Source organism: Leucoraja erinacea, chromosome 5 (genome assembly GCF_028641065.1).
Source record: "Leucoraja erinacea ecotype New England chromosome 5, Leri_hhj_1, whole genome shotgun sequence".
Classification (NCBI taxonomy): Eukaryota; Metazoa; Chordata; class Chondrichthyes; order Rajiformes; family Rajidae; genus Leucoraja; species Leucoraja erinaceus.
In genome coordinates, this window is record NC_073381.1 from 51694113 (window position 1) to 51719635 (window position 25523).

Sequence of the window (25523 nt, forward strand, 5' to 3'; positions counted from 1 at the left end):
CCCCAGGGCCTGATGGTCTGCATCCCAGGGCACTTAAGGAAGTGGCTCTAGAAATCGTGGACGCATTGGTGATCATTTTTCAACGTTCAATTCATTCAGGATCAGTTCCGTGGATTGGAGGATAGCTAATGTTATCCCACTTTTTAAGAAAGGCTGGAGCGAGAAAACAGGGAATTATAAACATGTTAGCCTGACATCAGTAGTGGGGAAGATGCTGGAGTCAATCATAAAAGATGAAATAGCAGCACATTTGGATAGCAGTATCAGGATCGGTCCGAGTCAGCATGGATTTACGAAAGGGAAATCATGCTTGACTAATCTTCTGGAATTTTTTGAGGATATAACTAGGAAAATGGACAAAGGAGAGCCAGTGGATGTAGTGTACCTGGACAGTGTGCAGGTTTAGTCCCCTAATTTGAGGAAGGACATTCGTGCTACTGAGGGAGTGCAGCGTAGATTAATTCCCGGGATGGCGGGACTGTCATATGCTGAGAGAATGAGCGGCTGGGCTTGTAAAAAAAATATAAACAGTAATTTTGAAGAGTGGCAGAATCAGTTGATACAAGTTGCCAAAAACACATTGTGGAATTCCAGACACAAGGAACTGCAGAAGCTGGTTTACAAAAAAGGCAGAAAGTCTGGAGTAACAGTGGGTCACCAGCATCTTTGGAGAACATGGATAGGAGACGCTTGTCCAGTGACATGACCACTACGCAACACAAGCCACCGTCTAAGCTTTGCATATTTCTCTGCCTTGCATTATACATTACAGGCACTTGTAAATTATTCACTCTCTAAGCTACATCATAGAAACATAGAAAATAGGTGCAGGAGTAGGCCATTCGGCCCTTCGAGCCTGCATCGCCATTCAATATGATCATGGCTGATCATCCAACTCAGTATCCTGTACCTGCCTTCTCTCCATACCCACTAATCCCTTTAGTCACAAGGGCCACATCTAACTCCCTCTTAAATATAGCCAATGAAATGGCCTCAACTACTTTCTGTGGCAGAGAATTCCAGAGATTCACCACTCTGAGGTGAATCACAGCACAACAGAAATAGTCAACTAACAGAAATCAATAAGTAAGCCAGATATTTTATAGATGCTCAATATTATTATAGCAAGCTAGAATAGAGTAATAGAGTTTGGAAAGGCCTTTAGCCCTACTCATCTATGCTGACAAAGATACCCATCTCAGCTAGTCCCATTTACCCACCTTGTTTCCCTCTAAACCTTATCCATTCATGTACCTATCCAACTATCTTTTAATTGTTGTTACTGTACTGTGTCAACCGGTTAATTTCATAGATGCACCACCCTGTATTACGATGTTACTACTAATGACTGTTTTAAATCTCTCCTCACTTTGAAGATTTTTATTCCTTTTCCCTGAGAAAAAGGCTTTGTGCATTTACCTTAACAATGTCTTTCTTGATTATACACACCTTTCAGTCTCCCATGTTCAAAAGAATATAGTCCTCATCAATCTAATCCCCTATAACTCAGGACTTTGATTCCTGGCCTCATCCTTGTAAATCTCTGCCCTCTTTCCAGTTTAATGAAGTAATCCGATAACAAGGTAACCAAAACTACACAACTCCTTGGTCCCCCTGTTCTACAACACCTCCCTGGGTCATAATGTGAAAATCCTACTCTTATTTGACTTCCAAAAATGCAACACTTATACTTAACTGAATTAAAGGTAGACAAAAATGCTGGAGAAACTCAGCGGGTGAGGTAGCTATGGAGCGAAGGAAATAGGCAACGTTTTGGGCCAAAACCCTTCTTCAGAGCTTAACTGAATTAAACTCCATATGCCAATTCTCGATCCATTTACCCAACAGATCAACATCCCACTGTGATATTTGCCAATTATTTTCACTGTCGAATATACTTCATATTTTAGTAACATCTGCAATCTTACAAATCATGCCTGCAGATTCTCATTCAAATGGTTTAATTAAATGATGAACAACAATGGGCCCAGCACCGACCTCTATGGCACCACCAGATTTTCAGACTGGAGGCCAGTGACAACTTTCCAACATCACCCTTTGATTCCGACCATCAAGCCAATTCACGCGTAATCTCTGGATTCCATGTGATCTAACCTTCTGGACTTGCCTTCCATGCGGGACCTTGTTATAGCTTTTGGAAATACCACCCTTCACAGAGACATTGGAGTAGCCCATTTGTTCTGCAGCCTCTGACTTTTCTTTATAAATCAAATTTGTTTTTTAAATACATGAACTTTGCCCCTTGCCTCTCCACCCGAATCCCACCAATACCAGAAAACAGGCTGTGTGAAGTGTTTAAGAAGGAACTGCAGGTGCTGGTTTACACCGAAGATAGACACACAATTCTGGAGTAACTCAGTGGGTCAAGCAGCATCTCTGGAGAAAAGGAATTGGTGACGTTTCGGGTCGAGACCATTCTCTCAGTCTGAAGAAAGTTCTCAACCTGAAACATCACCCACACCTTTTCTACAGATAAGCTGCCCAACCAGCTAAGTTACTCGGGATTTTGTGTCTATCCTCTGTAAAGTGTGTACTGGATGATCTTAATTTCATGCTAGTCCACAAATTATTGACCAAATGTAACTGCCATAATACTAATTTCTTCAATCAAATTACTTTGCACACCCACAGAACAATTTCAATGTCATTCCGACTGTGTACTGGACAGCCTGAGATGCGAAAGACCAGCGATCTTCTCAATTAGCTTTGCAAAGCACTAAGGATCCACCGCACTTCTCAAAGCGAAACAGGAAAGTTTCCCCCAATTTAAACACTCACTCAAGCAAAACCACAAATACACTATCCGGTGATTGAGCCATACTTCAATGAGACTTTGTTCCGAGATGCCGCAATTTGATTGCTTTATTTCCTTACATTGCAAAAGTAACCAAACATCTGTTGGTTGCAGAGTACTTTGGGACATGCCCATTCTTGGCCTATGGCCTCATAGTGGACAAGAATCATTCAGGGTTGCACTTAGGATCTCAACTCAATTCACCAACCAGTTGCAAGCCATTTTCCAGACTGACCTGATTGTCCTCTGTCTCTACATTGCCAGTGAGGCCAAAAGCAAACAAAAAGAATTGCATCTCACATTTCACCTGTTCTAGAGCTCGATGGCATGAACACTGAATTATCTGGTGACCTGTATCCCCTCTGCCCTTTTCCCGTGTCATTTATCAATACTGATCCTCTTCCAATACACACCCTAGCCCCTTAGCACGTCACGAAGGGATACAAGGATGCAAACAGTGGAACCAGTAGGACTGGTTAGGGTGGGAAGGGGGGGGGGGGGGGGGGGGGGGGGGGAGAGAATGCAGAGATTACTTGAAAAATTAGAGAAATCAATGCTCATTCCGCTGTGTTGTGAGCAATATGAGGCGCTATTCCTCCAATTTGCATGTGGCCTCACTGACACTGGAGTAGGCCCAGGACATAAAGGTCCGTTTGGGTATGGGAATTCATTATCATCTCTTCCGCAGCCACCAATTGTCCATTTTAGGCTCCACCCTACCTTGGTCATCTGTTGCCAGCCCTGCTTTGTTCTGGCCTTTCCTTACCCCTTTCCTTTGTGTCTATCTTTGATATATATCAACATCTGCAGTTCCTTTCTACACACTTTGGATGGGATGTGTAATCTTGGATATTCAGCTCCCAGCTCGGATCGTCTTTCAGCCACATCTCCGTAATGCACACAACGTTCCAATTTCTAACTGTGCTATAAGCTCATCCACATTGTTTGGTATACTGCAAGCATTCAAATATAACTCCTTTTGTTCAGTATTCACCACCCCTCCTCAAATTGGTCCCATTTTGCCCGACCTTAAACTCTTGTCATTCATAAATATTTTGCCCAATTATTTCTGGTGGATACTTCAGTAACCTCTCCTGCACTCTCCTTCCCTTTAACTTCATCCATACATTTCCAAATTGTTGACACTATACCCCAACTATTTAGCTTAAAGCCCTGTCTATGGCCCTGGTTATGCGGTTTGCCACGATCATGATCTTGATAAGACATGATCGTGATTAGCACAACAGGATGAGCAGGATGGTGTTTTACTGCTAATTCCAATGTTCTTTTGACACCAGAGCTTATGTAAGCAAATTAACGAACAATATTTTCCTTATTCAGCAATTACCGAGTGATCAGAAGCCAATCAAGTTATGTTGGCAAGGAACAATAAAAAAAACTGAATACTGTGTTATTCTCTAAGCTCAGGAGCCGTTGGTCCATCCATATGATGACTGTTATGCACTCGTTTGGCAAAGCTGATCAAAGCATTTCTGGACATGTTAATGGTGTCAAGTTGGGAAAAGGGGAATTACAACGGGATCTGGGAGTCCTCGTTCATCAGTCACTGAAAGTAAGCATGCAGGTACAGCAGGCAGTGAAAAAGCGAATGGCATGTTGGCCTTCATAACAAGAGAAGTTGAGTATAGGAGCAAAGAGGTATTTCTGCAGTTGTATAGGGCCCTAGTGAGACCACACCTGGAGTGTTGTGTGCAGTTTTGGTCCCCTAATTTGATGAAGGACGTTCTTGCTATTGAGGGAGTGCAGTGTCGGTTTACAAGCTTAATTCCCGGGATGGCGGGACTGTCATATGCTTAGAGAATGGAGTGGCTGGGCTTGTATACTCTGGAATTTAGAAGGATGAGAGGGAATCTTATTGAAACATATAAGATTATTAAGGGTTTGGACACGCTAGAGGCAGAAAACATGTTCCCGATGTAGGGGGAGACTAGAACCAGGGTTACAGTTTAAGAATAAGGGGTAAGCCATTTAGAACGGAGATGAAAAAATACTTTTTCACACAGCGAGTTGTGAGACTGTAGAATTCTCCGCCTCAGAGGGCGGTGGAGGTTGGTTCTCTGGATACTTTGAAGAGAGAGCTAGATACGGCTCTTAAAGATGGCTGAGTCGGGGGATAAGGGGAGAAGGCAGGAACGGGGTACTGATTGGGGATGATCAGCCATGATCACATTGAATGACGGTGGTGGCTCGAAGGGCCGAATGGCCTATTCCTGCATCTATTGTCAATTGTCTATTGTTAATTCCTTAACCACTAAAGAGTTGCGTGTTGAATGCCAATTCATTCTACAAAAACTTGAAAACTGTTCCAGTACATTAGCCGAATAGATACATTTAAGCTAGAAGAACCAATTAATCAACTCTAAAAGTTAGCTTTTAAATTTAATTAATGTAACATTTTGCCCCATATTTGCTGTTTGAATAGTCCTGGTACAATTGAGTCAGTAAAAGAACAAAGTTTAGACGTAGAAACAGTTCTATAAATTAAATACGTACTTCTTCGGAGAGATCTGGGTTGAGATGGGAATCCACCGATAGGAAATCCAAAAGTACTCATGCGCTGCACCAGGTTTGCAACGTTTCCTGATTTTTCTCGTTTGTTGATTGCATTTTCCTCTTTTGTATCTGTATCTCTTTTTAGTTCCTGCAATAAAAATGTCAGCAATGAATGCTGTGAACCAATATACTACAAGCTCACAAGACAAGATCACAAGATACACAAATTTGTCACATGTACCAATTGGTACAGTGAAATGTGTAGTCGCCATACAGCCATACAAATAATAAAGTGCACAGGGCAAGATATATATATATTTTTTTAAACACTGAAATTCCCACACAGCGAGATCAAATTCCCACTGTGAGGGAAGGCTCCAAAAATTCAGTCGTCCTCCTCTGTTGTCCTCTTGTGGTTGGGGTGGGGTGGGGGGGCTCCCAAACCCCCCTCTGTCACCGCTCCGGGCGGCCCGATGTTCAGGCGCTCTCGCTGAGGTGATGGAAGTCCGACGTCGGGACTGGAGGACCTCTTCAGCGGCTTGGACATCCAAAAACGGCCACCTACCGGAGTCCGCGGCTCCCAATGGCTGCAGGCCGTGCTGGGCGGAGATGCAACGCTGGCAGCCCTTGGCTAAGGGCCCCAGGTCTCTGCGATGTTGAAGCCTGCGCCGGCCATGCTGGAAGCTCCACGAGCCACAGCTCCGCGATGTTGGAGCAGCGGCCCAACGCTCCAAACGGCGATCCAGGTAAGGCATCGCCCGCTCTGCGGTGAATCCAGAGCTGCGCCGCCACTGTTAAAGCTCTGGTCCGGTCCCCGGCAGGAAAGGCCGCTCCAATCCAGGTGGTAGGCCGCGAGGAGGGGGGGCAAGGATGCCACTCGGAGAATAGTCGCGTCCCCGCCAGGAAGCGACTAGACTTCAACATAAGAACTTTGAGGAAATCACTGCCCTGTAATAAACTAAATATCCCTGGACATTCTTCATAGGTATTGAAGGAAAATATAAAGGCTTCAGAATCCTGATGTATAAAATAGTTAAGAGCTACAGTGAAGTAATTTTCATTTTTCATCTGCACGCTCAAAAGCATAAGATAAGTTTCCTGCCACATACAATTTCAATAAGCAAAATAAAGTCACAAAATTAACATTATGGTTACTTAGCTTTCCAAGAATATAACGCAAACTTCAGTTTCGTATACAAAAGGTATTATAAGAAGTGACAAGCTGCAGGACACCAACTGCGAGTAAAGAAAAATATTGCCAAATATTTTCAAGGTTGAGGTTTGGAAGAATAGGGAATTGAGGTTAGAGGAACAAGCATAAAAATACAACCAAAGCCAGAATTGAATCAATCATCACTTTAGTTTATGTCATAAAGGGCTCAAGAGGCTGTGTGACCTGCCATTTCTCATATTCATATACATAGAAACATAGAAATTAGGTGCAGGAATAGGCCATTCGGCCCTTCGAGCCTGCACCGCCATTCAATATGATCATGGCTGATCATCCAACTCGGTATCCTGTACCTGCCTTCTCTCCATACCCCCTGATCACTTTAGCCACAAGGGCCACATCTAACACCCTCTTAAATATAGCCAATGAACTGGCCTCAACTACCTTCTGTGGCAGAGAATTCCAGAGATTCACCACTCTCTGTGTGAAAAATGTTTTTCTCATCTTGGTCCTAAACTACCCTTAAACTGTGACCCCTTGTTCAACATCAGTTGTTAAAACACTCATACACGTCTAGGCTTCCATCTGAATCCATTAATGCAGCATTTCCTGTCGGCCTCTCATCCCTGCCTCATTAATCTATAGTGCATCCAAAACTATCTTCGCAGAAGTTATACTAAAGTGCTGTACTGTTTACCTGTGCCCTGTGTACGGCATGATTGAAATCTTGTAAAGTTTCTGATCTGGATAGTACTCAAATAAAAATAATAAAGTTTCTGTTCCTCAGAACGCAGTTATTACAATAATAAGTAGAGCCAGGATTTTGTCATCAATGCCATGTGCCATTTCATGCCTTTTTTGATAATTTCACCAGGATAATGCCTTTTTCATGATTGAGTAAATCTGCCTTTTTTTTGCCGTTTTACTAAAAGGTTGTGCTATTTTCTCTAGTTGTACCGTGATTACAATGACGTATTGTATGTTAACACGTTAATATTAATGTTATTATTAACGTGTTAACATAGTATAACCTACAAGAACATTTCCACCACAGGGGCAAAACCGGGGCGCCACTGTCAGTCGTTCATTCGTTCGTGCCGCTGCCCGCTGGTTCAGTCTTCTCCAAGATCTATTTAAGAAAGAACTGCAGATGCTGGAAAAATCGAATATAGACATAAAATGCTGGAGAAACTCAGCGGGTGAGGCAGCATCTATAGTGAGAAGGAATAGTGACGTTTCGGGTCGAGACCCTTCAATGGGGGGGGGGGGGGGGGGGGGGGGGGGACAGAAAGGAAGATGCGGGACAGTAGGACTAGAAGGAGAGCTGGGAAGAGGGAGGGGAGGAGGGAGAAGGCAAGGGCTATCTAAAATTAGAGTAGTCAATGTTGATACCTCTGGGGTGTAGACTAGCCAGCGAAATACCAAAGCTCGTCTCCTCACTACATTTACTGCTGGCTCCAGTCATAAATCTAAATTTTTAAGTGATCTGTGCAAGGCATTCATTGATGCTGGAATTCCACTGTGGAAATTGGAAAACAAATCTCTCAGAGGTTTTTTAGAGAAATACACTGAGGACCATATACCGAGCGAGTCATCACTGCGGAAACATTATGTTGACGGCAACTTCAACATTGTTGTGCAGAAAATTAGAGAAGAAGTTGCATGCAATAGAATATGGATCTCAATAGACGAGACAACCGATGCTGTGCGGAGATAGCTGGCCAATGTGGTCATCAATACACTGGAGGCTGGTCAATCACCAAAGAAGTATTTGTTGACATCGGAAGTATTGGAGAAGTCAAACAGCTCGGCCATTGCTCAGTTGTTTACATCTTCACTTGCTGTACTTTGGCCAGAAGGTATAAAACACGCTACCTCCTCAGCCCGTTATGACTAGGTGGGGTACATCAATGCTGTACTCAATGCTGCAAATTTTGAAAAGATAAAATAAATCATCAAATGTTTTGAAGAAGAAGAATCTGCTCCAGTCAGGATCGTCAGTGAAATCATGCAGAAAAAGTCCCTCCATCACGATCTTGTGTTTATTGCTTCCAATTTTACAAACTTCCAACAAGCTATCACTTTCCTTGACAAACGTTAGTTAACTTGCAGGTTTTCAACAAAGTAACTGATGATATTCATAAAGTTCCTGGCGTTGTAGGTAAAGACAAACATGGAAGATATGAGAGAGTAATTTAGGTAACAAAGATCTTGATGAAATACAAAACATAGCTAAAGTTCTCAAAGGTAGTTGTTATGCACAAGATATCAACATGAATATAGAGTCTGTAGCTTGTTTCGGGTATGCACCATTGACCTCAGCTGAGGTAGAAAGAAGTTTTTCACAACTGAAGCATATTATGTCTGACAGGTGGCATAGTTTAACACCAGATCATTTGAAAAAAATGCTAGTAATTATGTGCAACCAGGCAACTTTGGTAGTATACCTTTATATTATCATTTTTGATCGTATTTAGATGGTGGAAATACATGGCTTTTTATGCCTTTTTTTAATAAAAATTATCATGCCTTTTTCCCTGCCTATTTCAGAGATTTTTAGTGCCTAAACATCCTGGCTCTAATAATAAGCTAAACTAAAATAAACTGGCTCAGCCGTGTGCCAGAGCCTCAATAAAAAAAACTAATCTTCAAATCGTTTTATCATTCCACCCTTATCTATTTGTTCAACCCAACAAACCACAAAACATTCCTCCACTTTCTGTGCATTTACCATTCTCATTACATTCTTATTTCATTCACATCAGCTGCCTTCAGCAGCTCAGCACCAAACCCCCCCCCCCCCCGAGATCTTCTCCTCAAACCTTCATGCTTGCTGCCTCCCTTTTCTCTAGAATAAACCTGTTGTACGACCAAGCTTTTGACATCACTTGTAACATTTTCTTTAGGCCAATGTTAATTTCAGGCCGAGTCTGCTACAATAAAGACATTTTATGTTGGCAGAATTGCATAGATTAAACAAACAGACCATTTACCCGAAACAGAATATGACACATGATCCTCCATTCACGTTATATTACCCAACAAATATAATATTTGATATCCTTCCCTCTTGAATGAATAGAGCCTCTCCTTTCATGGATCAATATTGTTTAAAAACTTCAACCATTTCCTTGAAGTATTTTTTTCAATTTCACCTCTGATTTATTGGTAAAGATCTTTGCACTGACAATGTCTACTTGTGCCCTACCCACAAATTAAACACTTTGCCTACTTTGCAGTTATTCCAATTTTTCCATCAGATAATCCTTCAATCCCTGTGTTTTCAAGAGAGAATTTTACACGTCCTCATATTTCTAGTGTTATTCTCATAAATCTTTTATATGCTCTTTCCTGTGCCTGTGTAATAAGATGATGACAAAAACTATTATATGATCAGAATCATATGCAGCAAAGAATAGGGACTATATACAAAACGTTCAATATGGTCTAACCGCAAATAGAGGTTCAGCTGAAAGAAATAAAGTGAATATCCCAACCCGAAGCATCGCCAATTCATTTTCTCCAGGGATGTTGCCTAACCCACTAAGTTACTCCAGTACTATATGTCTTTCTTTTTAATATAAAGCAACCATTTGCAGTTCTACAAACTCAATGTATTCCTCTGCTTTTGTGGCATCACCAATCAATTTTGTTTTGAGTGATCGTTATTCCAAGATTCTTTTGGTATTCTGTCCTTCTGGTCATGCGGCGCACAGCACAAAAACAGACCTCAGCACACAAGGCGTGTATTGATCATCAAGCACTATTTAGAATAATGCCATGTATTCTCTCCTGGATTAATCAGTTCCACCCTCTGCCTACAATCACAAATTGCACTTGAGACAGTTCACAGTAACTAATTGTTCAACCAAAATGTCTTTGGCGTGGAAACGAGAGCGCCCACAGGGAGAACGGGCCAATTCTACACAGTGGGCAATAAGGGTCAGGATCAAACTTGGATCTCTGGTAGGAAGCAACTGGACTATCTGCTACAACATGGAGCTCCATCACCAACACACCAATTTGGTTTCAATTTTCAATATGAAAACTTTTGTTTTAATAATAAGACCATTTAGTGGACATGGATTTTTCTTTGGCTGCTCTGTTCCATCTGCAAGGAAACCAGCAAGGTTGGTAGAATCAAAACTTTTTAAATCAACGGTTGTTAACATCTTGTGGAAAAACATATTGGAATCACCGGAAATGTTAAGCTGACTGCTCTACAGTACTGCTTGCCTTCTTAAGAATGTGTGTAACATTAGCTATTCACCAGTCACATGACACCAAGCCATTGCATGACATGCATATTTATGCCTCGATTGCATTTATTTCCTTGAACGTAGCTGTAACGTTCCCGACCAGAAGTATTACATTTCATATTTTGCCTCTAAAACAATAAAAAAATCTTCAATGTCACCTCCATCTAAGCTACCCCCCAGAAAAAAGTTGCCATTTCCACCATTTATTGGTTACTGGTTTCTTATTGTCAGGTATACAGATATAGAGTACAGAAATATATTTGATGGGAAGTGGTGGTTGGGGGTGGAGGGGAGCAGCAGGGTCGGCTTTGCATAATGGACTGGGCTGTGTATGCACCACTCTACAATTTGTTGCAGTCTTGGACAGAATCTTGGGATTGAATGTAATCATTAACAGTCTTTTCACTGACTGCATAGCCCACAACAAAAAGTTTTCCACTGTACCTCGGTACATGCAACAATAATAACCTAAACTAAATTGCCATATCAAGCTGTGATACATCCAGAAAAGAAGCTTGAACTCAGGATTAGATGAAAAGTTATACTTTATAATCTACTAACCTATCTCCAAAGATGTATTATTAGTAAATCATTCAATTTTTTTAAACCATGACATTTGTGGGTTTTTTTCCTCTTTCTCTCTTACTTCCTATATTAAAAAAAAACTAGAAGCAGAACCAATCCACAATTAATATTAATAATGTACGACTGATATACATGAAATGTTTATAATATGTTTGCTTCTAATAAAAATACTAAAAAACAAACAAAAAAGATGCTTTCAATAGTGCACCTGCAGAAATTGGTACGGGTCACTGCACACATGCTATTTGGCAGTAGCGATAATGCGGTTGGATGAGAACAAAGTGTTGTAATATTTACCCCCAGAAATGTAAACCGCTCGATCATCTGCACTTCAGCACTATTGAGGCAGACTGGTCGCATTTACTCCACATCATTTCCTTGTCAATGACTCCTTAGGTTTCTCCTTAGGTTTCTGACATTGAGGCTGTATTCTTGATGACATGCTGCTACGCTCTCTATCTACTTACTGCACTACACTCAGTTTCACCATTGTTCAAGATCCAGGCCACTACAATGGTGTCATTTGCACACTTGTAAATGTTAACATTGCATTTGCCTTCCTTGCCAACAACTCAACCCACAAATTACCCTTTGGGAATCCTGCACTAACCCTGGCAAGTCCCATTGCACCTCCAATTTTTGAATCTCCCCATTGAGATCAATGGTTGTAGTTCACAATCTCCCAACCCGTCTCATTGTAGCCTTTAAACTGTTTTGTTTTCATCTACATGTGTGCAATAATGCTGCAACACTGTAACACTATAGCACTACATTTTGCACTTGGGTCATTTCTCTCTCAACACTGCCTTTTATATTCCAATGTGGTTTGATTGTACTGATGGATCACATACAAATTGTTTCACTGTATCTCAGTCTAGGTAATAATAATAACACAATACCAATATATGTTGGACACTAGTTATAATGCAATAAAGTCATATAGCACAGAATTGGTCCCTTCAGCCCCTCTTGTCCATGTCGACCAAGACATCCCATCCAAGCGAGTCCCATTTGTCTGCATTAGGCCCATCCTATCCATGTACTTATCCAAGTGTCTTTTAAATATTGTTATTGTATGAAGACCGTTCTTAACTTTGCATCTTATAACCTGGGTCAGCATGGTGGCACAGCGGTAGAGTTGCTGCCTTACAGTCAGAGATCCGGTTGATTCAGACAATGGGTGTTGTCTGTATCGAGTTTGAATGTTCGCCCCGTGATCTCCGTGGGTTTTTTTCCAGGTGCTCCAGTTTCCTCCCATACTCCAAAGGTTTGTAGACAGTTTGGCTCAGTAATAATTGTAAATTGTCGCCAGTGTATATAAGATAGTGCTAGCCTGCGGTGATCGTGGGACGGCGCAGACTCGGTGAGCCGAAGGGCCTGTTTTTTACATGATGTATCCCTAAACTAAACTAAAAAGTAGGTACGACTTCTTACACAATCAACCAGGAAATGGGTTCAGCATTGAGAAAGCCCAGTCAGACACAAACTTGCATTGACTTTGAGAGGCCAAATGTATGGTTCAAAACTCAATTCTGTTCAAAGTTTCTGCGAGGTATTTCTAGAGGGAAAAGTGCTTCAGGTTGGCAGATCAAAAGATAGAGGTGCTTTTTACTTTCCCACTTTGTAACAGAGCATGTCATCTCCAATTCAACGTGAAATTTAAGGAAAATTAGTACATTTTGCAATTAAAAATCAGAAGGTGCTGGAAATACTCAGCAGCTGAAGCCACATTTGTGGGAACAGAAACATAGCTGATGTTTCAATCTGAAGGGTATTACAGCTGAATGGTTGAAAGTTTCCCTTCCCGCAGATACTGCCTCATCTCTTGAGTATTTCTAACATTTTCTGTTTTTATTTCAGATTTCCAGCATCTGCACTCTCATTGATTTTAGCAAATTTTCCAAATTTGGAATATATCTGATCATTAAATTTATCCCACATTAGTGAAATACAAACCAGATTACACAGAAGGCTATGTTTCCTTTCACTCTTTGCAATTAGGTACCAGTCACCATCATCCACCAGCTCTTTCCCATAATTATATTTAAAGTTTTTTTTTAATTGTCCTTTCAGGCAACACAATCCCATTCATTACCAGGCACAGAGTAAAATGACAAATTGTGTTCAAAGTTCACAGCATTGTGTTCTTGATATATCCATATGCATATTATGGTAGATTACTCCCAGGGTTGGGCAGCTGTGGATCTGATCCCAACTTACTTCACACAAATGTTGAAATTAATATGACATGCTTCCCATAAGGAAGAGACTTAGTATATTCAACAACAGAGTGGATCTTCGGCATCTCCCAGAATGTGTTTCTTAATTTAACACAACTGGAACACTTGCCTCATAGTGGATTTGTGGTTTAAGTTTGTGCATTTTGTTACTGCCTGTGTTACTGTGTGTGCATTTTTGTTACTTTGCATGTGTGGTTAAGTTAATGCATTTCGTTGTCTCTGTACTGTACACTGACAATGACAATTAAAATTGAATCTGAAGTTACTGTATAGATTAATTTCATGAGACAATTACTCCACAAGGGTGTCAAGAGATGGAGAAAGTGAATAAAGGGAGTGAACCCTGGTGGACTGGCGAGGGTGGGAAAGCAACACAGTGAGTGAGGATTACCCAAAATTATAAAATTCAATATTCACACCATTGGGTTTTAAGCTACCCTAGTGGAATATGAGTTTCGATTGAAGTTTGAATTTTACCTCATCATGGCTGTGGGGGAAGAAGAGGACAAATGTGTCAATGTGGAAATTGAAGGGATCAACTTTCACCTGGAAGCTCAAGATGGCCTTTGCAGACAGAGCGCAATTGCTCTACAAAGCAGTCCTGTAGTCTACACATAGGTAGGCATAGGTAGAGGTAGCGTTAGACATGTAAAGGGACATGTCTGTGGTGCTGCAGTCTGTGTAAAGGGATCCTGTCTTTGTGGGTGCTGTCTGTACAGTGTTTGTATGTTCTCAATGATCACATGGGTTTTCTCTGGGTGCTGTGGTTTCCTCCCACATTCCAAAGACATGCAGGTTTGTGGGTTAATTGGCTTCTATAAATTACCCCACGTGAGTAGGATGCAAAACTGGGCTAACATAGAACTAGCGTATGGCTGATCATTGGTTGACGTTTACTCAGTGGGCCAAAGGGCCTGCTTCCATGCTGCATTTCTAAAACAATTTTTTTTTAAACTTGGTTCCACAGATGCAGATGCCAGCTCACAATCATTGAAAGGAATAGATCAGTTTGAAAGAGAGGTACGCGAGTATGATGCAGTTTAAAAATATCAATTGCTTTTGTACATAAATTGTATTTGAAATGGACTAAAAACTACCAGCATTAAAGAATGATTTGCAACATTATGAGACCGTGTCTAATATATTAGAGCTGAGCAATGCTCCACAACTTCCACTCAGTAATAAGGAAGTTTTGAAAAGACAACCTTTTTCCCCCATAGATATCTCAACTCAATGCATGTTGTTTCAAATAAATCCAAGCAACTACGAAGAGAAAATTTGACATGTAACCAGAATGCAAGTCAATTCAGGGATGGGACGTCCCATGAAAGTTAACAATGTCCCACCGAGAAGACAGATCAAGCATTTATTCCACTCAACTGGGCAGTAGCACTGGACTCCTAAGACTAGACTGAATTTCCAGCCTTCCATTCTCGCTAAGTGTTGCCTTGAGATACCTGTGACGTGCTGTTAGATTCTTCATGGGATCCAATGGGACAACATTGGCTGGCAAATCTGATGATGAGCCTGCATCAGCTCAATCTGATGGAAATCCAACAGGTCCACTGATCTAAACAGGAAGAAAGAACTGTGAAGTGAGCAGCAATCTCCTTTTTATTTAATTTACTAGATTCAAATTATTTCATTATTTTGACTACACCTTTATCGTTTATCAACAATCTTGATTTGATGAAATAGTGCTCATGTGTTTTTGAACACTTGAGATTTGAGAAAGAGTTACAGGGTGAGCATACAAATTTCATGCAGACTGAAGATCAGGAATGACCCCACAGAGTTTTTTTGATTTATCATTAGTGGTGAAGGCAAGAGCCAATCACTGTATAAAACATCTTGATTTGAACTCTTTTCTGTGATTGTTGCCGGAGTCTTTCTCACTTGAGAATTTTGTTTTATTTGTACATGGGACGTACACAACAGTCATACCAACATTTATAATCTTTCCCAAATTACCTGATCTGCAGAAGGTAGTAACGACATCAGTTAGTTAGTTTAGTTTATTGTCATGTATACCAAGGTAGAGTGAAAAGCTTTTGTTGTGTGCCAACCAGTCAGTGTGCCAGGAATCACATATAGACCAAACTGATCAAGGATGGCAGATTTGTACAGGATGAAACAGTAATGCAGTAGACCAGCTGCCTCACAGCATCAGAGACCCAGGTTCTACCCTGACTATGGGTGCTGTCTGTGTTGAGTTTGTATATGCTCCCTGTAACCGTGCAGGTTTTTTTTCTGGGATCTCCCTGCAGTCCAGAATGGGTTATCCACATTTTAGTTAAAGTCCAGCAATACTGGATGAGAAGCTCATGCTGCAGTCAATGCCCAGAAATCATGTACAAAAAGGCACTGTACTCAAATGTCATTCCAACAAACTTGGGCCAATACCACAATGCCTGCACACCAGGTGGGTATATGCCAAGTAGTGCAGCTGATTCAACTTCAGCAGACTCAGACATAGGCCCGATCATCAGTCTAAAGAAAGGTTTCGGCCCGAAACGTTGCCTATTTCCTTCGCTCCATAGATGCTGCTGCACCCGCTGAGTTTCTCCAGCACTTTTGTCTACCTCCGGCTCGATCATGACGCCTGGTGCTGCCAATGTAGGTTTTCCACATTTGCCCTGAGGCAGCATGGGTTTCCACCCACAACAACATGCGGGTCAGTGGGTTAATTTACAACTGTAAATTGCCTTTAGAGTAGATCGAGAAACATCAAGGGTGTTAATGGGCATGAATGAAAGAACAGATTATACAGAAAATAAGTGGGGAATGGGATTACATTTAGACCTGACATACCTTCAGTGGGCAGAATCCTGTCCTTCCACGTTAAAAGAAAAATTGAATAGGAAAAACCTATCAAGAAGCAGACTACTTTATGCAAGATGGTGAGCAAGTTCTGTCAGCCTTCATGGAAGAATTTCAGACGTTGGTCCTTCTCTACCCTCTGACTCGCACATTCAGCAAAGAATATATTTTCTGTCAGAACAAGTGACAACAGCTATAATATCCATTGGAATTTGCTAAAATTAGTCTGTCGGAGCATTTGGTTCGCTGCTGTGATGCAATACACCAAAATCCTGTTCAACAGGTAGGAGCAGAAAAGAATGAAACCTGACACCAAAACAGTCAATGAGATGAGACAAAGCAAATGTTTAACCATTCAAGGTTTTGTTTCTGTCAAATGGGCCTGTTCAGAAACATACCCAGATTAAGATATTGAGAGTAAATCCCAGAAACCTGTTGTTTGTGGAATGCTTAACTACCGAAACACCATAACTGGTAAATCTGTTAATTCCAAACAATTAGACATCTCAGATTGTTTAATTTACAGACATTTTAAAGGTTTATAACATTGACAAAGTGCAATTCCACAAAAATATTGCAGTGGAGATTCATCTAATAACTAAACTATTTTGATTTCAGAATAAGAGATGATGAGGAATTTCTCCCGAGAGTCATCAACTTTTTGAATGTTCGACAATGGACAAGAACTATGGAAGTGAAATTATTGCTTGTATTCAAGGCAAAGACTGACAGATATTTGGATTCCAAGGGAGTCAAGGGATGTGGGGAACAAGGAACAAAGAGAGGTTGAGGTCAGTACTGGATGCGACTTGACCTTACTCAACAGTAGTGCACTCTCAAGGTGCCAAGTGATTAACTTAGGCTTTTGTTCCCATTTCTTATATTGTGATTTTGAAATACTATTTTTATTCAGGCAACAAGGAGGCAAGTCAATGTTAACTCTTACTAAAAGAGGATGCAAGTACAAGAATGCTGATGGTTTACTAAAATTATACAGGGCCATTATGACGCAGTACATGGAACAATGCTTGGGTTTGCTCCTCTTCAGCAAGGACAAATTAATTTGCAATGCAGAAAGTTCAACAGGATTGAATCTTGGAATGGAACAAGGTAGATCCATTAAAGTTGAATAAAGAGACCAGGATGATATTCTATAATGTTTGGAAGAGATGCTTTCATTTAAAATACAAAATTCTCACTGGGCTAAATATTTAGTATATCACATCTAGTGTCTATGATTTATCGTCCTCTATGTTGTAAGCCCAGGGGTAAATGTAGATTTAGAAACATAGAAACATAGAAATTAGGTGCAGGAGTAGGCCATTCGGCCCTTCAAGCCTGCACCGCCATTCAATATGATCATGGCTGATCATCCAACTCAGTATCCCGTACCTGCCTTCTCTCCATACCCTCTGATCCCCTTAGCCACAAGGGCCACATCTAACTCCCTCTTAAATATAGCCATTGAACTGGCCTCAACTACCCTCTGTGGCAGAGAGTTCCAGAGATTCACCACTCTCTGTGTGAAAAAAGTTCTTCTCATCTCAGTTTTAAAGGATTTCCCCCTTATCCTTAAGCTGTGACCCCTTGTCCTGGACTTCCCCAACATCGGGAACAATCTTCCTGCATCTAGCCTGTCCAACCACTTAAGAATTTTGTAAGTTTCTATAAGATCACCTCTCAATCTCCTAAATTCTAGAGAGTATAAACCAAGTCTATCCAGTCTTTCTTCATAAGACAGTCCTGACATCCCAGGAATCAGTCTGGTGAACCTTCTCTGCACTCCCTCTATGGCAATAATGTCCTTCCTCAGATTTGGAGACCAAAATTGTACGCAATACTCCAGGTGTGGTCTCACCAAGACCCTGTACAACTGCAGTAGAACCTCCCTGCTCCTATACTCAAATCCTTTTCCTATGAAAGCTAACATACCATTCGCTTTCTTCACTGCCTGCTGCACCTGCATGCCTACTTTCAATGACTGGTGTACCATGACACCCAGGTCTCGCTGCATCTCCCCTTTTCCTAGTTGGCCACCATTTAGATAATAGTCTGCTTTCCTGTTTTTGCCACCAAAATGCATAACCTCACACTTATCCACATTATACTGCATCTGCCAAACATTTGCCCACTCACCCAGCCTATCCAAGTCACCTTGCAGTCTCCTAGCATCCTCCTCACAGCTAACACTGCCCCCCAGCTTAGTGTCATCCGCAAACTTGGAGATATTGCCTTCAATTCACTCATCCAGATCATTAATATATATTGTAAATAGCTGGGGTCCTAGCACTGAGCCTTGCGGTACCCCACTAGTCACTGCTAGTTGAAGGTTTGAAGGCCACCGCAGAACACATCAGTTTATACGGCAAGGACAATCAAGAGCTTTCAGTCATTTTCACATGATCCCTCCCATGCTGACTTCCACTTTGCTCCATTGATACCTAAACAATTTTTGAGGAGCAACATCTCATCTTCCATGTTTTGCAGACCTCAGGACGTCATACTGAACTCTATTTCCAGTTAACACACTTTTCTCCTCTCCAGAGATCTCTCCAGGGAAGATACCTAAAATGTTAATCTATAAGCAAAGTCCAATGCACAATAAACACGTGTACAATGTCATCATATGCAGATTGATAACAGACTTTGAATCTTAGAAATGTCAAGCTCAATGTTATGGTACGCTGCATGCCAAGTCTAGAGGAAAATTTCATTGAATTCTCAAAGTCATGCCAGTAATTGAACAACAGAACGGGGAAGGAAAAGGATAGCGAAGAAAAGAAGCCATATCAAAACGATAGAACATTAATTTAGACTAGAAATACAGCGTGGAAACAGACCCTTCGGCCCCCCGAGTCTGCACCGACCAGCAATCACCAGTTTGCTAACCTACACACACTGGGGACAATTTTACAATTTACCAAAGCCAATTAAGCTACAAAGTTGTATGTCTTGAAATGCACCCTGAGAAATCCCACGTGGTCATAGGGAGAACATACAAACTCCATACAGACAGCACCCGTAGTCAGGATCAAACCAGTGTCACTGGCATTGCAAGGCTGCAACTCTACCGCTGGGCCACTGTGCCGCCCCCTAATTTAATTAAATTAGATAATGAAAGGCCAAAATGTGCTCACTCAACTGAAATAAATAATGTAATACTTATTGTAAGATGGAATAACAATAAAGGAAATTCGCGTCAAAATTATAGATTATAGATGAGGCTCTCACTGGGGTCTCATAATAGATATCGCTCTCACTAGGGTCTCCTCGATATCCCGTAGCTCCGCTCTTAATCCCCCTCCCCATTCGTAACAAGGACAGAGTCCCCCTTGTCCTCGCCTTCCACCCCATCAGCCTTCGTATACAGCATATAATCCTCCAACATTTTCGCCACCTCCTACGGGATCCCACTGCTGGTCACATCATCCCATCTCCACCCCTTTCTGCTTTTTGCAGAGACCATTCCCTCCGTAGCTTCCCACCCAAACCACCCTTTTCCCAGGTACTTTCCCCTGCAATTGCAGGAGATGCAACACCTGTCCCTTTTCCTCCCCCCCTTAATTCCATCCAAGGCATGTTGGCCTTCATAACAAGAGTTGAGTTTAGGGGCAAAGAGGTCCTTCGACAGTTGTACCTAGTGAGGTCACACCTGGAGTATTGTGTGCAGTTTTGGTCTCCAAATTTGAAGAAGGACATTCTTGCTATTGGGGGAGCGCAGCGTAGGTTCACTAGGAGGTTAATTCCCAGGATGGCAGGACTGTCATATGTTGAAAGAAAGAAGCGACACGGCTTGTATACACTGGAATTTAAGAGAGGGGATCTTATTGAAACATATAAGATTATTAAGGGATTGGACACGCTGGAGGCAGGAATCATGTTCCAGATGTTGGGGGGGGGGGGGGGGGGGGGTCCAGAACAAGGGGCCACAGTTTAAGAATAAGGGGTCGGCCATTTAGAACAGAGATGAGGAAAAACTTTTTCACCCAGATGTGAAGCTGTGTAATTCCCTGCCTCAGAAGGCAGTGGAGGCCAATTCTTTGGATGCCTTCAAGAGAGAGCTAGATAGAGCCCTTAAAGATAGTGGAGTCAAGGAATATGGGGAGAAGGCAGGAATGGGGTATTGAACAGGAACGGGGTATTGTGGATGATCAACTATGATCACAGTGAATGGCAGTGCTGTCTCGAAGAGCTGAATAGCCTACTCCTGCACCTATTGTCTATTGACCTAAACAGTTTTTCCAGGTGAGGCAGAGGTTCACTTGCACCTCCTCCAACTTCATCTACTGTATTCGCTGTTCCAGATGTCAATTTCTCTACATCGGCGAGACCAAGCGCAGGCTTGCCGATCGTTTCGCTTAACACCTCCGCTCAGGCCATCTTAGCCTATCTGATCACCCGGTGGCCCAGCACTTCAACTCCCCCTCCCATTCCCAATCTGTCCTGGGCATCCTCCATTGTCAGAGTGAGGCCCAGCGCAAGTTGGAGGAACAGCACCTCATATTTCGCTTGGGTAGTATACACCCCAGCGGCATGAACATTGACTTCTCAAACTTCAGATAGCCCTTACTTGTTTTCTCTCTCCTTCCCCTTCCCCATCCCAGTTCTCCCACCAGTCTTACTGTCTCCACCTGCATTCCATCTTTGTCCCTCCCCCGACATCAGTCAGAAGAAGGGTGTCGACCCGAAACGTCAGCCATTCCTTCTCTCCATAAATGCCGACTCACCCGCTGAGTTACTCCAGCATTTTCTGTCTATCTTCAAAATTATATACACTGGGAACAGGCGATAGAATGGAAATTACAAATCTTTTTACCAAACTTCCTATAACCCAAACAATAATTTCTAATAAACAACTTTTTATATTTTTTCAGTATGTTTTAAAGCATGTTTTTGATGTTTCTCGGTGTGTTTTGTGTGTATCGGGGGGGGTAAGGGGGAAACCGTTTCGGCCGTCTACTCCACGGAGAGGTGACTTTTTCCAGGTCACCTCCCCCGTGGCCTAACAGCAAGGATCGGCGCGGCCTTTCCCGGAGACGCGCCCGAGGCTTCAGCGGCGGGCGCAGCATGGACTCTCGGCGTGGAGCGGGTGAGCCCTCGCTGGGGCTCACTGGAGGGAAGCGCTCCGTTTCGCTGGCCCGGGGCAGCCGGCAGCCTGAAGCCGCGCGCGGTCTGCACAGCTCCAGCTGGCGCAGCGTCTACAGCCCGGGATCCCTCGTGGGGGACCCGGGGTAAGAAGAAGCCATCACTGCCAGCCCGCTGCCAACTTCTACCACGGGCGCGGTGGCGACTTACCATCCCCCCTGGAGGGGGGGGGGGGGGGGGCTTCGACCACCGGCCCTGCGGTCTGCGGTGCTTCTGGCTGCGGCGCGGCGGGAACCTTAAATCTTCGACCGCCGGCCTGTGGCCTAGACCAGCCTGAAGCCGCGGTCTCCAGTGGGGAAGAGCCGATCCTGGACTTACCTTGACTTTGACTTTGTCCCTTACCATCTGGACGCCCGCAGCAACGGCTGCGGAGGGTGGAGGTCCCGACCACGGGGTAAAATGGAGGAGGTCTGGCCAAGTTCTGTGCCTTCCACCACAGTGATGAATGCTGTGGTGGATGTTTGTGTTACATTTTTGTTGTGGTTGTGTGTTCTTTATTATTGTACCGCTGCTGACAACACAAATACCACCGACCATGGTTGTGTGGCAAATAAATTCTATCAAATTCTATCAAAATAAGAACCATGTTCAAACAAAGGCAAAGAATTGTTTTGGGAGGAGTTCGTACTATATTGTTAAAGTCAATTTATACTGTCTTGAAAGCTAATTATTGAGAAGGAGTATTTGAATCTTTGTCACAGAAAATTCTTACGCTATCTGTGAAAGAAACAACCAATGAGAGAAAAACTACTAAAAATCCTGCTGTAGATTTTAGATACCCTGATAGAGCATTACTTGGTGCATAAATACTACTTTCAAAAGTCATCTTAGAATCTTGATCTTCCAATGCAATCATTATTAATTCAAAATAGAAAACTGCAGGCAGTGGGAATCTTAAAAAAAAAAGAAAGAAAATATTGAAGAAAAAAAAAAAAATCAGCAAATCAGGATAAATTTCCCCACCTTGGGATAATATGGAACTAGTGTGACCAGGTGATCAATGGCGGGCACGAGCTGGGCGACCCAAACGACTTGTTTCAATGCTGCATCTCTAAACGAAAATTAAGGCAAATGTGTCTTTTTCTTTCTATATCAGAACTGGTCATTTCTGTCTGTAAACAATTTAGGGTTTTTTTTTTAAATTATATTTGTATAATTGTATCAGTTGATGATGGCAAAGCCATAACAAATTGTCTGTTTTGACATCAGCAAGGTGTTTGAAAAGGTTTTGCATGGTAGGCTGCTCTGGAACGTTCAATCCAATGGGATCGAAGGAGAGCTAGTTGACAGGCTAAAGAATTGGCTTAGTGGAAGGATCCAGAGGTTGATGGAGGAAGGTTGTATTTTGGATTGGAGGCCTGTGACTAGTAATGTGTCTCAGGGATCGGTGCTGAGACCCATTGCTGTTTGTGGATAATGTCAACAATTTGTACGAGAATGTAGAAAGTGTGATTAATGAAATTGTAGATGACACTAGTATCATAGAATGCAAAGATGGTTACAGCTGGATCTTGAATAGCTGGGCAAACGGGCTGAGGAATGTTTAGTGCAGTTTCTTGCAAATAAGTGTGAAGCGTTACATTTTGTTGCACTAAGGCAGGGCTTTCACAGTGAATGGCAGGGCACCAAGGATTGTGGTGGAGCAGAGGGATCTGGGTGTGCAGGTATATAGTTCTTTGAAAGTGACATCTTGGGTAGATAAGGTGGTCAAGGTGACTTTCAACACTTTCACCAGTCACGGAATTGAATATAGAAGTTGGGATGTTGTATTACAGTTGTACGAGATATTGGTGAGGTTGCATTTGGAGTATTGTGTTCAGTTTTGGACCGTGCCAAAGTGAGCATGTTGGTAGGCTGGAAAGAGAGCAGAAAAGATGTATGACAACGTGGCCAGGAATTGAAGGCCTGAACTATGGGGAGATGTTGGGCAGGCTTTATTCTATGCACAGGATGATGACAGGTTTAGTTTAGTTTATTATTATTACATAAAGGCAATGTGAAAAGCTTCGGACAAAGAAAAGGCTATACATGAATACAATCAAGTGGCCCACAGTACACAGGTAAAGGAAAAAGGTTACAACATTTAGTGCACAGATATGACTTTATAGATGTGTATAAGATCATAAGACAGATATTGTACATGCATAGTCTTGGGTTTAAGGTGAGAGGAGAAAGATTAAATAGGAACCCGAGGGGCAACTATTTCCACACAGAGGGTATATGGAGCGAGCTGTCAGAGGAGGTAGTTGAAACAGGTACTATAACAACATTTAAAAGACATTTGGACAGATACGTGGAAAGGAAAGGTTTAGAGGGATATGGGTCAAATGCAGGCAGGTGGGGCTAGCATAGATGGGGCATCATGGTCTTGGTCACACAACCTCATTATTAACGTCATATTACACAGATGAATCAGCAGCGTACACATAACTATCTCGGACTCACCCTATTAGAGATATTCCTTTAGTTCCACCAATTTCTCCCCTACCTACTCTCTGAATGAAAAGTACCATTATCAACCATTCCCAAATCTGAATCGACCTGGACCTGAAATATTAACCATTTCTCTTCCCACACACACTACCTTTGAAGCTTTTCCAATATTTTGTTTTTACTTTCAACATGCAGGACATGCAAAACCTGTGAAACGTAGACCAATGCTCTTGCCGAGACCTGACACCAAAACACGACCGCTGGAAATGTCTAATAAATCAGGCAGTGTTTGTGCAAAGGGACAATATTACAAACAGATATGCTTACCTGCTAACGGGCACAGAGACCTTCTCGGTCTACATCCAGGTACCCCTGGCAGGAAGTTGCCTGCCAGGGAGGCAAATGCTGGGTGCAATTTCTCAGAATGCCAATCAGTACCAAAATAAATGTTTAGAATTGAGTTTGAATGCATTTCTCACTGTAAATAGCAGAAGGTCTTGTCAAGTCATTATTTTGAATAGGCAACGACTCCCATTTTTAAGATTAAAGAGCGTGATTAAAAACAATGCACTGCATTACTGCTGACATCAATGGAGGCAGGTTTCAATTTGGAACATTGTTTCCAGAGAAACAAAAATCCTGACAGCAAGTCAGGGTGATCCCACATTTCTCATTTGGAACAATGTAGCCAAAAACACTGATTGTAAAGTTTCCTCTTTCAGAGTTATTTTCAACTAAGCGGCAAGCTTCTTTAGCGCTATGTTAATCTAACTTCTACAGTTCCCTCCATAATGTTTGGGACAAAGACCCATCATTTATTTATTTGCTTCTGCACACCACAATTTGAGATTTGTAATAGAAAAAAAATCACATGTGGTTAAAGTGCACATTGTCAGACTTCAATAAAGGTCATTTTCATACATTTTGGTTTCACCATGTAGAAATTACAGCAGTGTTTATACATAGTCTCCCCATTTCAGGGCACCATAATGTTTGTGACACAGTAATGTCATGTAAATGAAAACAGTCATATTTAATATTTTGTTGCAGATCCTTTGCATATAATGACTGCTTTTAGTCTGTGATTCATGGACATCACCAGTTGCTGCGTTTCCTCTCTGGTGATGCTCTGCCAGGTCTGTATTGCAGCCATCTTTAGCTTCTGCTTGTTTTGGGGCTAGTCCCCTTCAGTTTTCTCTTCAGCATATAAAAGGCATGCTCAATTGGGTTCAGATCAGGTGATTGACTTGGCCACTCAAGAATTGGCTATTTTTTAAACTTTATCTTATCATTATCTTGCTGTAGAATGAACTACCGGCCAATGAGTTTTGAGGCATTTGTTTGAACTTGAGCAGATTAGGAGGTATCTTTTCACTTCAGAATTAATTATACTACTACCATCAGCAGTTGTATCATCAATGAAGATAAGTGAGCCAGTACCTTCAGCAGCCATAAATGCCCAGGCCATAACACCCCCACCACCACGTTTCACAAATGAGGTGGTATGATTTGGATCTTGAGCAGTTCCTTCTCTTCTTGTT

The 25523-nt window shown here is 42.1% G+C and overlaps 1 protein-coding gene across 1 annotated transcript in view; it reads right to left on the reverse strand.

Annotated features, from left to right (window-relative positions):
- The window catches only part of cd2ap (CD2-associated protein), a 163847-nt gene that overhangs the window by 88926 nt on the left and 49398 nt on the right, over positions 1–25523 (reverse strand). The window contains 1 exon segment of the mRNA XM_055635595.1: positions 5330–5477. Coding sequence (XP_055491570.1) covers positions 5330–5477 — 148 coding nt within the window.